Source organism: Mytilus galloprovincialis, chromosome 1, assembly GCF_965363235.1.
Source record: "Mytilus galloprovincialis chromosome 1, xbMytGall1.hap1.1, whole genome shotgun sequence".
NCBI classification, from domain to species: Eukaryota; Metazoa; Mollusca; class Bivalvia; order Mytilida; family Mytilidae; genus Mytilus; species Mytilus galloprovincialis.
The window spans coordinates 38,859,289-38,871,536 of NC_134838.1; the positions used below are offsets into that span (position 1 = coordinate 38,859,289).

The window sequence follows — 12,248 nt, forward strand, 5'->3', positions numbered from 1 at the left end:
GAAGTCAAATTTGGACACAATCATCCTTGTGGTTATAGATAATATTAAAGGCAAAGTGTTTAAAGAGAACTGTTCTGCGCAATGTTCAGCCATTACATGTAAGATATACAACTAACTTATTTACACACATTGCAACATCACTGACAAAATGTCAACATGTCAACTATGGACAAGTACAATAGAAGGAATGTTCTGTTCCTGCGATAATCTCAACAGTGGTATCTAGTTTTATAAATATTTTAAATGATTCTTCCTTGCAACCAAAACCAACAAAGGCTAAAAATTTAAAATTATGGTGAAACCAATAGTCTTTTTGAAATGACGTACATACAGAGATTATCTGGCAGCTTCAGCACATTCAGAATATCAAAATCTAACTACTGTCCATTTTAAAGAAAATTATCAGATGAATCGTTATAAGAGTTGTTGCCGTAAACATGGTAAAATGCTATTTTTTTAAGATATTAGATACTGGGTAGTGAAAAATTAAAAATTTTCTGCAGCAAGAGAGTCCACATACTCCCAATTGTCCATTCAAGACTACAAGACTTAATGATCAGTAGCACTCGTACTACATCTTCCTATAGCTACTTTTTATCAATGGTCAGTGATTAGTTTTCATTATTTTGTCATTTTTCAGATACTATAAGCACTAGGGCAATTTTATTTGGTGTATGGAATGATTCAAAGGTGTAAATGTCTGTATGACAGGATTTTGTTGTTTGATCAATTTTTTGGGTACTATTAGTGATAGGACAGCTTTATTTGGTGTATGAAATGATTGCAATGTGTACATGTCTGTCTGCCATGCATGGTTCATCTGACTGTTGCCCCATTTTCATAGAATATTGATAATGTTATGTTCATGTGATACTTGTAGTAAAACCTCCATATTACAATTTCAACATGAAATCTATTATTTTATCTTTGTCCCTTGAATAAAATTGAGAATGGAAATGGGGAATGTGTCAAAGAGACAACAACCCGACTATAGAACAGACAACAGCAGAAGGTCACCAACAGGTCTTCAATGCAGCAAGAAATTCCCGCACCCGGAGGCGTCCTTCAGCTGACCCCTAAACAAATATATATACAATGTATTAGTTAGTGATAATGAACGCCATACTAAACACACAAGAAACTAAAATTAAAAATAATAAAAGACCAACAAAGGCCAGAGGCTCCCGACCCGGGACAGGCGCAAAAACGTGGTGGGGTTTAACATGTTTATGAGATCTCAACCCTCCCCCTATACCTCTGGCCAATGTAGAAAAGTAAACGCATAACAATACGCATTCAACAAAAATATTTTTATTGCATTGTATCATTTTATACAATATAAACCAGGTGCTCCGCAGGGTGCAGCTTTATACGACCGCAGAGGTCGAACCCTGAACAGTTGGGGCAAGTATGGACAAAACATTCAAGCGTGATACAGCTCTGAATTTGGATTGTGATCAAATTTTTAACATTACATGGGTTTTTTTTACACAAAACAAATGTCAAGATTTTACAAATCAATTAAAGATTTCTTCTTCAAACTTTTTAAATCTAAAATTAAATAGTTGACACAGCATAGGTTTCTGACACAGAATGAATGTGGTCTAATGAACTTAAAAGTTTTTTTGCCTTAGAGCAATTCACTATGCTGTTGAATATTAATCCTCTCAAAAAAATTTGAAGAAATTTTCTTTTTATTTATGAAATCTGAAATGAGAAAAATTTAACCCCCCCCATTTTTTTTCACATCCCCGTTTCCCTTTTTCCAAAACTGATATCAATTCAAATTTCTAATGGAGTTTGCAACAATAACTACTCTTTTAAATACATCATAAAATATTAAAATGTAAAATTAAGTGCTTGTTATCACTGAAGGGTAAAGATTGTTTGGTAGTAAAAGTGAATATACATTGTTTATTGTATAAAACAATAAAAAAAACTTCATCAGCAACATTTTATATTGGCAAATTTCCAATGAAGTTATTTACATAAAGTTATTGGCAAATAAAAATAGAAAATGACATCATAGTCATGTCTGGCAAATGTCCAACATACATTATCTAAAAACATTTTAGATAAGATAAGGAAAAAAAGCTTCATCAGCAACATTTTATATTGGCAAATTTCCAATGAAGTTATTTACATAAAGTTATTGGCAAATAAAAATAGAAAATGACATCATAGTCATGTCTGGCAAATTTCCAACATATATTATCAACTACTATTCTATACAAAGAAAGATAACTCCAATTGAAAATTAATTGCTATTGCACAATATTGTGCAATTAGATATTTCTTGCTATTGTGCAATACTGTGCAATTGAAAATTTCTTGCTATTGCACAATACTTGATATGGAATCCTGATTTGGACCAACTTGAAAACTGGGCCCATAATCAAAAATCAAAGTACATATTTAGATAAAGCATATCAAATAAGCCCAAGAATTTAATTTTTGTTAAAATCAAACTTAGTTTAATTTTGGACCCTTTGGACCTTAATGTAGACCAATTTGAAAACTGGACCAAAAATTAAGAATCTACATACACAGTTAGATTTGGCATATCAAAGAACCCATTTATTCAATTTTTGATGAAATCAAACAAAGTTTAATTTTGGACCCCCATTTGGACCAACTTGAAAACTAGGCCAATAATCAAAAATCTACATTTTTAAATTCAGCATTTCAAAGAACCCCAAGGATTCAATTTTTGTTAAAATCAAACTAAGTTTAATTTTGGACTCTTTGGACCTTAATGTAGACCAATTCGAAAACGGGACCAAAAATTAAGAATCTACATACATAGTTAGATTCGGCATATCAAAGAACCCCAATTATTCAATTTTTGATGAAATCACACAAAGTTCAATTTTGGACCCTTTGGGCCCCTTATTCCTAAACTGTTAGGACCAAAACTCCCAAAATCAAACCCAACCTTCCTTTTATGATCATAAACCTTGTGTTTAAATTTCATAGATTTCTATTTACTTATACTAAAGTTATGGTGCAAAAACCAAAAATAATGCTTATTTGGGCCCCTTTTTGGCCCATAATTCATAAACCGTTGTGACCTCAACTCCAAAAATCAATCCCAACCTTCCTTTTGTGGTCATAAACCTTGTGTTAAAATTTCATTGATTTCTATTTACTTATACTAAAGTTATTGTGCGAAAACCAAGAATAATGCTTATTTGGGCCCTTTTTTGGCCCTTAATTCCTAAACTGATGGAACCAAAACTTCCAAAATCAATCCCAACCTTCCTTTTGTGGTCATAAACCTTGTGTCAAAATTTCATAGATTTCTATTCACTTAAACTAAAGTTATAGTGCGAAAACCAAGAAAATGCTTATTTGGGCCCTTTTTGGCCCCTTATTCCTAAAACGTTGGGACCAAAACTCCCAAAATCAATCCCAACCTTCCTTTTGTGGTCATAAACCTTGTGTTAAAATTTCATTGATTTCTATTCACTTTTACTAAAGTTAGAGTGCGAAAACTAAAAGTATTCGGACGACGACGCCGACGACGACGCCAACGTGATAGCAATATACAACCAAAAAATTAAAATTTTTGCGGTCGTATAAAAACCTTTGTCAAAGTTTATTTTGGCTTTTATAGAATAGAATAATTTATATGTGATTAACCATCTCATGATGATCTAGTGGAAGCATGAAAGCAATTTTCACATCTGATGTGCAGCCACTATTCTACCTTTTAATGTCACTTGATAAACTGACTCAAAACAAACAAAAGGTGTCATTATTTACAATTTTCATTTATTGGTTCTGAAAACATTTGTTACAAATCATAAAAAAGTGCTACAAGATGGTAAACTTTCATAATCTTCTGACAATATCTGCTTCCCATTACAATATTTATACTTTAAAGATGTCCAGTAAGGTATTTCAAACATGATTTATTAGTACCATTCTTAAGTTATAGCACATCATACTCGTACATAGATTTTTAATTGCAGATTGGCTTAGGAGAAGCAATGAATATAATTAATAAATCCTTTATGTTCAGTGGCAAATATTTCATGAATATTTAGGAATAAAAAGAACTTCAAAAACTTGATAGACTTTACATACATTATGTTATTGAAATTAAATTCCTGTTGAAGTAGCAATGAACATTCTACAACTGATCACAAGTTTTCATTATGCACAATATCATTTTTCATGTATAAAAATCTGTTTCATGTTCAAACTTCTATTATTGTCCAGTTTCATCACAACAGTTTCCTGGTATTTATTTCTCAGATTACAATACAAATCAAATGGCGCTATTTCCTTCATATGACAGGTTAAAAGCCAAACATTCATTGTCCAAGATATGTAGAACAATTTATCCATTTGGTTTCTTCATCCTTCTTTCATCTGATTTTCAAATATTTCCCTGATTAAGTTCATACTGTCTGCAAATCTAGACTCATTTTGGAATCCTGCTTCTCTCCATCTGATTTAAATAAAACAAAAAGAATTAAATTAAATTACTGCTGAAATTGTAATTTTGTACATTATATTATATCAACACAGAATATGAAAGAAATTAAATATTCACAGCTATATATTTTCTTTTGTGACTTGGTAGATTTTCTGAAGAAAAAACAAATAATAGGTAAATGTAAATATCTCAAAAAAATATTTTATGTACCATCAATATAAAGGTGATTCAGGTTATTTGTTTGCAAACTGTTTTCAGGACTGAGGAGTATTTCATAAATGAACAAAATTTAGGATAACATACATGCTCATAATTAGATGTATAGCTTTAAGTTCAAAACAAGAGGCTACTGGTGAACAAATGTATCCATGATTGGTTGGAAGAGTTATACAGTGTTTGGCAAGTGGAAAATATAAAGACTTTTTGTATCAGATTACTTTCACTGGATCCCAATTAACATAAAAATGACTTGTATCTTCTTTATGTTTTTCCAAATATTTAGATGAACATGTACATGCATTTAAATGTCCTAACAAAATCATTTTAACAGTATAATTTATAAGCCTGGACTAAACATTTGACTTCACATGATTAACCTCTGGCAAGTGTCATAAATGTAATTTAATTTTCTGTTTAGAAATCAATTATACAAAAGGCAATTTTACAAACATAGCTTTTCAAAAGGCGTCAGGGCAGAAGGACAAGGCTGAGGACACCCAGGGTGCGGCGCCTTCTATTTTGAGCTAACGAGACCACTGCATGTACACACATTTAAATGTCCTAACAAAACCATTTTAACAGTATAATTTTATAAGCCTGGACGAAACATTTCTGCATACTGGATAGTTGGTAAATGTTAAATCTCTACAGATTGAAATAGATCAATATTAGACAGGATTGGTTCATTGGTGGGCAGTTAAAAGATTTGTGTAAATTGGACAAATTTTTCAGAGACAGGAGGAAACTGCAAGACGTACATTTTATTACAGTGTCAAAAAACAAATGTCTTTTGGATGTTTGTGTCTTTGGATTGCTGTTTCATTTGGTGTATTTTTACTCCTTTATTTTCCATTACGGTCGATTCATTATTATTCGTTGGATACCAATTTTTGTGGTTTTGGTGGGTACAGGTGAACCACGATTTAAATATTGAACAAACTGTATCTGGTTTTACTCCTTTATTTTCCATTACAGTCGATTCATTATTATTCGTTGGATACCAATTTTTGTGGTTTTGGTGGGTACAGGTGAACCACGATTTAAATATTGAACAAACTGTATCTGGTTTTACTCCTTTATTTTCCATTACAGTCGATTCATTATTATTCGTTGGATACCAATTTTTGTGGTTTTGGTGGGTACAGGTGAACCACAATTTAAATATTGAACAAACTGTATCTGGTTTTACTCCTTTATTTTCCATTACAGTCGATTCATTATTATTCGTTGGATACCAATTTTTGTGGTTTTGGTGGGTACAGGTGAACCACAAATTTAAATATTGAACAAACTCTATCCGGTTGGTTGCAAACTTTGGGAAAACCATGAAACAAAGTTTCCCGCAATCCACAAAAATAAAAGATTCAACAATACTTGTTATTCTTCATTGGTTCTAGATGACAACAATACCATAAAATAGATTTTTAAAGTACCAGTATTAATAATTCTATGTGTCCTGTTGTCCATAAATAGCACAAAAAATTTTGAAGGATTTTGCTACCTATATCTATATTGCAGTATGGTACCACTGATGATAATACCTTATTCTGACATCTTTCCATCTGGACATGTGTCCTAACAGTAACTGTTCAGGGGGTGGTGCAGTATCTGGATCCTGAAAAAAATTAAAGTGTTGACAGATTAGTTAGTTTTTAACGCCAATGTTTATAGCCAGATAATTTTCATTCAACATCATTTTCCATCAATTTCAAAGGACCAAGCTAGCAGGAAAATAGTTATTTCATTAACTAAAACTTAAAGAACTGAAATGGCAATGTTAAAAATATATTAATGATCATATAGTAAAAAGATAAAAATAACAGTTAATTTAACTACATGCAGGTGCATGATTTTCTGGGTGTGTTGAAGACCCCATTGGTGGCCTTGGGCTGTTTTCAGCTCCTTGGTCAGGTGAGACGTCTCTTTGACAATTAAACCTAATTTATTAATTTACTGCATTTATATCTAATGGTGCATCTGTGTTTGGTAATGGTTCTGGTATTCTGTAGTCTCTTGTATCATCTGGCTCAGCTTTTATTGGCTTTGGCATCAGGTATACATTTGGTATGCCATCTATCTTTAAACAAAGAAAATCTTTCTAATTGATAATATTTGCTAATCAAAATAACATGGGTTTAACATTAGGTTTCAATTATAGATTACCTGATATCTGATTTTTCATTAGACATTACAGTTTGTGCTACTTAAAATAAGCAGTCAAAAAATGGATAAAACTCAAAATTCCAGTTTGCACAAAATATTTCTTAAAAATTGAAGAAAAGTCTATACCTATAAATGACCATTGAAATATAAAATATAAATGAAAATACATAAATTCCCATGTCTGGAAAAATCTATGAATGACTCTGTCAAAGCAAATATGTGTGAGCAATAGTGAACAAATACAGTTTAAGGTTTGAAAGACAATAAAATCTATTAAAAGTAGATGATTGAAAGAAACCAACTGTATAAATGTATCTGTATTAATGCCTCTTTATACAGTTGCATATCATGATACCATAGTGAACTCAATATTTTCAGGCAATTCAAATAAATGGACTACTCCATTTTCAAGCTGTTTTATATTTCTTTAGGACTAAAATTAGAACAAAACCTAGATCCATCTATCACAAATCTCTATAAAGTACGTATACCAAAAAAAAAATATAAAAGAATGTCATTACAATTTTTATATGAGTTTATGAACAAAGACCACAAAATAAAGACGAAATATTATAAATTTCATGTGCCCAATGGCATTTTCAATATACCTCTTCATCACTGTGTGCCTCATGTTCTGGAGATGATAACTTGTCTTTGTCGTTGGCATCTCTGTCGTATGGACGATTCTTTAACCATGATCTACAGATAGGGTATAATGGTGAATCTTCATCAAACTGGGCAAGATCTACACTTCTGTCAAATAACTTCATTATGTACTGATCTGTAAAGATAAAATACACCTGTAATAATAATATATATATACAGATTTACTCACCTCATTATATTTGTTTTTTAAAATATGCTTTACAGGCATTTATGATTTTTGATCAAGCATCATTTGATATGAGATCAAGCATCATTTGATATGAGATCAAGCATCATTTGATATGAGATAAAAGATACATAATTTTGAAGAAACCCTTGACATTTTGAGGAATAGTAAATACAGTTTTTTTTCTCAATAACCAATGCTTTAATATTTTTTTTAGAAAGGAGGGAAGGATGTTGAAATATCTTACTACTATTTTTAGCATCAGAGAACCTGATTATTTAAAGTCTTTAACAATGTTTAATATTGACATCCATTTTTGTTCATTTCATGAAATATGTGATGTTGTCTTGGTTTTTGCTAAACACTTAATCTACAATTCGCCATGGCCAGATGTGTTACAGTATTACCCCTCAGTTTAATTTAAATATTTATCAATATTGGAAATAATTTTGTTGCTTCTTCAACCAAACAATAATTTTTTTTACAACAGGCAATATGAATTTAAACTTACGATGAACCTGTCCATCACTGAAATCAAAATCTTCTTTTCTTTTACGTTTTCTAGCTGATCTGTTTGCTGCTCGTTTACTTGGTGACACAACTGGTGATGAAACACTGTAACAAGTATGAATAATTAAATACTTGGTGACACAACTGGTGATGAAACATTGTAAAAAGTATGAATAATTAAATACTTGGTGACACAACTGGTGATGAAACACTGTAGCAAGTATGAACAATTGAATACAAACTGAAAAACAGCAAATAAAAAATCCAGCGTCAAATTAATTCATACATTACATGTACAAATATAGTAACAAAATTTTACTGTGGATTTATTTTAATTCATGGGATTTATTTGTGTCAATTTCATTGAATAAAGGTTCACCGCAAAATGTTCAAAATGAAAAAAAATCTGATTGACTTGTATGATTAATATGTTTATCAAGGAGATGTTATTCTCAAATATATAATTTTTCATAAATTCATGTAACTTCGCATTAGGACCCATCTATAAGTAAATCAGTGTCTAAGGCCATATTTTGACCTTTAGTAAATTACTTTAACAAATAGTGAATTGGATTGCTTTAATGGTTTACTTTAACAAATAGTGACTTGGATTGAGAGTTGGCATTCATACCACAGCTTCTTACATCTATATAAAAATAGGACACATTCACATGTTTATGCTTAATGACTTACAGACTATATGAGATCTTTCATGTAAGTGACTCAAATAAACTTACCTTGTAGCTAGTTCTGACTGGGATATTTCATCTTCACTCGAGACATGCCTATAAAAAAAAATCACTATTTGCATAATTGGTCATAAATTAAATGTTTACTGTTTTGATAAGACAGATAAAAAATAAGAATATTCTAAGCTTAAATTTTAAACACATATTAATCATGCGCAAACTTCTCAACATTAATTATGAGGTCTACATGCATTTGACTTTTCATAGATATTTTCGATTTTAAGCCAGCAATTCAACTGAGTGAACTGGATGTATGAACATCTTGAACAATAGGCACTCTACACTATTATAGACTAGAATGTACTCCATGACTGTTTTTTTTTATGTTGTACATGTATTACTTATCATGATAGCTGTTTACATTTTCTCTCCGTCTGCTATAGTATTTGCTCAAATTCCAAGAAATAAAAATTGCCATTTAAGACACTAATTATGTCTAAGGAGTGGAATAACAATTGTGTTTAAATGTAGACTTATTTGTATATCACAACTTGCTGTCATATCACTTTTACTGTACTGTAGTGCAAAAAAAAACAAAAAAGAAAAAAATTGTCATAAAAAATGCTTTGAATTACCCCTCATCTTTCTTATCAACCATTAACTGTAATGTTGCATCTAATCTACTTCTTGCAGAGCTCACCTCTGCAACACCTGAAATATAAAGAAAACATTTATTTGTATTTCATTTTAATATCTTAACCGAAATGATTAATGATGACATTTTACATGCATCATACAGTAAAAACCATCATTACAATATAAGTTAAGTAATGCATATTCTTGAAAAGTGTTAGTTTGAATCACTTGACCAATAAAAATATGAAATGTCAGACAGAGTATGCTGTAATAATGTCAGTTCAAATATCTGACACATTTTAGTTTATAAGGGGGAAATTAAAACTTTCAAACAATGTCAGCCTGAATGTCCAAGTGCACCTTTTATTTATCAGGACAATATATAGACAATCAAGTAATTTTTTTTTATTCAAATAAACTTTGGAAAACAAATGATTTATTATGCAAATATTCAAATGATATTGCAAAGCTTTCGAGAAGTTTTGGCCATGAACCAAAGTCAGCATATTTAGATATCCTGGTCTCCTTTATTAGCATCAAGAAGCAACAAGAAGACTATTTAGCGACAAGAAAACATATTTTTTATTAAGATTACTTATTTAAATAAATATTAAAAAATATGCATTTAATTTTTTTTTAATATATGGGCACAAATGAATTGATAATATTTTTTATAATTATATTGATAGATGAAGAAATCAAACATTTGTGAGGAAGAAAGGGATTGTGTATTTTTTTTATTAAATATAAAAAATATGTTAAAGATAATAAATGTACTGTTTTCAGCCCCTTGGTTTATTGCTACAATAACATCCAATTAACACCTTCAACTTCGTACATGCGTCAGACTATACAATTACACGCACCAAAATATACAATCATTGAAAATAGAGAACACCTGTTAAAAACTCAAGATTGTCATTAACTTCCTTTAAAGTCATAAGAAACTTCAAATTAAAAAAAAATAATTCATATGTTTTTTATACCTCAATGGATATTTTTCATTATAAAACTTATGTTCATATACTTTTTTCTGAAGCAATTCCCCGACATATTTTTTGTATGCAAAGTGACCTCCATGTGACCCATCTACAAAATGTAGTAAAAATCTGGTGATCGCGATACGCATTGATGTCCTTAAAATAAACTATTATCTGATTGTACATGTTATTAAACATGTTAAACATGTGATCAATATCCATGCTTTTTTTGTTGATTGTTGACAAACAGGTGACAATTGTTAAACTTCGGCTTCAAAACACAAACTTTAATTACCTGCCATATATTCAAAACAACACTGACGGATTGAAAAAAAAATGACAATTATACAACTATTATGCGAAAAAACTTATAGAAACGTGCACAGAAGACTAAGTTTATGATGTTAGTATGCATTGGTTCAAGAATTGGAATAACATTATTTTTCAACGGTCACTCGTTTATTATGACTTTAATCTTCAATCAACAATCATTAAACTATGCTTGATAAATATCGTTGAATGAGGCAATACACAAATTAAAATGTTGAAAAATATTCACTTTCTAACTATGTGTTTGATTTCAGTTCTTCATATTTCATAATTCAACAAATAAATAGCAATTAGATCTATGTTTCAAAAAAATCTTATTGATAGAATATAAACTTTCTTGTCATGATTGTCGCTAAAATTGTTTTCTTTTGTATATTCATTTAATACTTATTTGGAATAAGTAATTCTTTAATTAAAAAGAAATAAATCTTGTCGCTAAATTATTTTTCGCGTCACTTCTTGTCGCTAAGACTGAGATATCCAACCAGTTTGTAAATATGTAAAATGTGTTTTTTTTCTTTTTTTTTTTTTTGAACTGGCTCTTGTTTCAGGTATCAGGTTCGTTCGCGCCTAATACACTTTCGCACCCTACACGTTCGCACCTCGCACGTTCGCGCTCAAGGTCCGTTCGTACCCAATTTTAAATAAAATTCCAGTTAAATAATTAGAAAATCAAGATTGTTGTTTTCAATTGATTTGATGTGAGCTTGGTATGAGTAAAAACATTGAAGTTTTTAAATGAAAAACACAAAAGATTTGATTAAAACAGCTTATAGGCCTTTTGATCTGAAACAATGAAACAAAAAATCATAGCAATGCACTAACCAAAACATGATTAAAATTTATTCAACACAAAAAAATATGTTGTCATAGTCACTCTTTATTTTGAAACAATGAAATAAAAGTTAGCAATACACTTCAAATTTATTCAACACAAAAACATGTTGTCTCACTTTAATTTAGGACAATGACAACAAATATACTTATAGGAATACACTTGCCAAAACTTGATTACAAAGTTATTAAACACAAAACCAATAAAAAATGTGCGCGAACGTGTAGGGTGCGAAAGTGAAAGGGGGCGAACGTGATAGGGGGCGAACGTGAATGGGCGCGAACGGACCCGGATTCCTTGTTTTATTGCAAATATTTGTTTTAATTATCATTCAGGTCACATATGCTTATATCCCTGCTCTAGATTTGATCATTGTTTTTACCTTTTACAGATGTCATTTTAAAAGACTGTATTGACACCTCTGAACACTTCTGTAACAAATTATGATTACACTGTGTGCTAAAAATTTAAGTTTTCCGCCATTTTCCTTTCGTAGCCGACAGACTTTTATAACGGAAGATGTGATTGGTTGAATTAAGTTTCAATATTTTGAATAAATGACAGCATTTTTCTAACAATGGGATAAACATATTAAATAACACAACATGAG

General features: G+C 30.5%; 1 protein-coding gene across 1 annotated transcript; it reads right to left on the bottom strand.

Annotated features, from left to right (window-relative positions):
* Nucleotides 1-3,757: 3,757 nt before the first annotated feature.
* Nucleotides 3,758-12,142, bottom strand: LOC143073700 (protein lin-37 homolog). The gene is made up of 8 exons (XM_076249454.1): nt 12,021-12,142; nt 9,493-9,568; nt 8,906-8,953; nt 8,170-8,273; nt 7,435-7,607; nt 6,618-6,740; nt 6,205-6,278; nt 3,758-4,456 (listed from the first exon to the last, which is right to left on the bottom strand). Exons 1-8 carry the CDS (start codon nt 12,034-12,036, stop codon nt 4,363-4,365), a joined length of 708 nt encoding a protein of 235 aa, XP_076105569.1. The 5' UTR covers nt 12,037-12,142; the 3' UTR covers nt 3,758-4,362.
* Between the last annotated feature and the right edge of the window lie 106 nt (nt 12,143-12,248).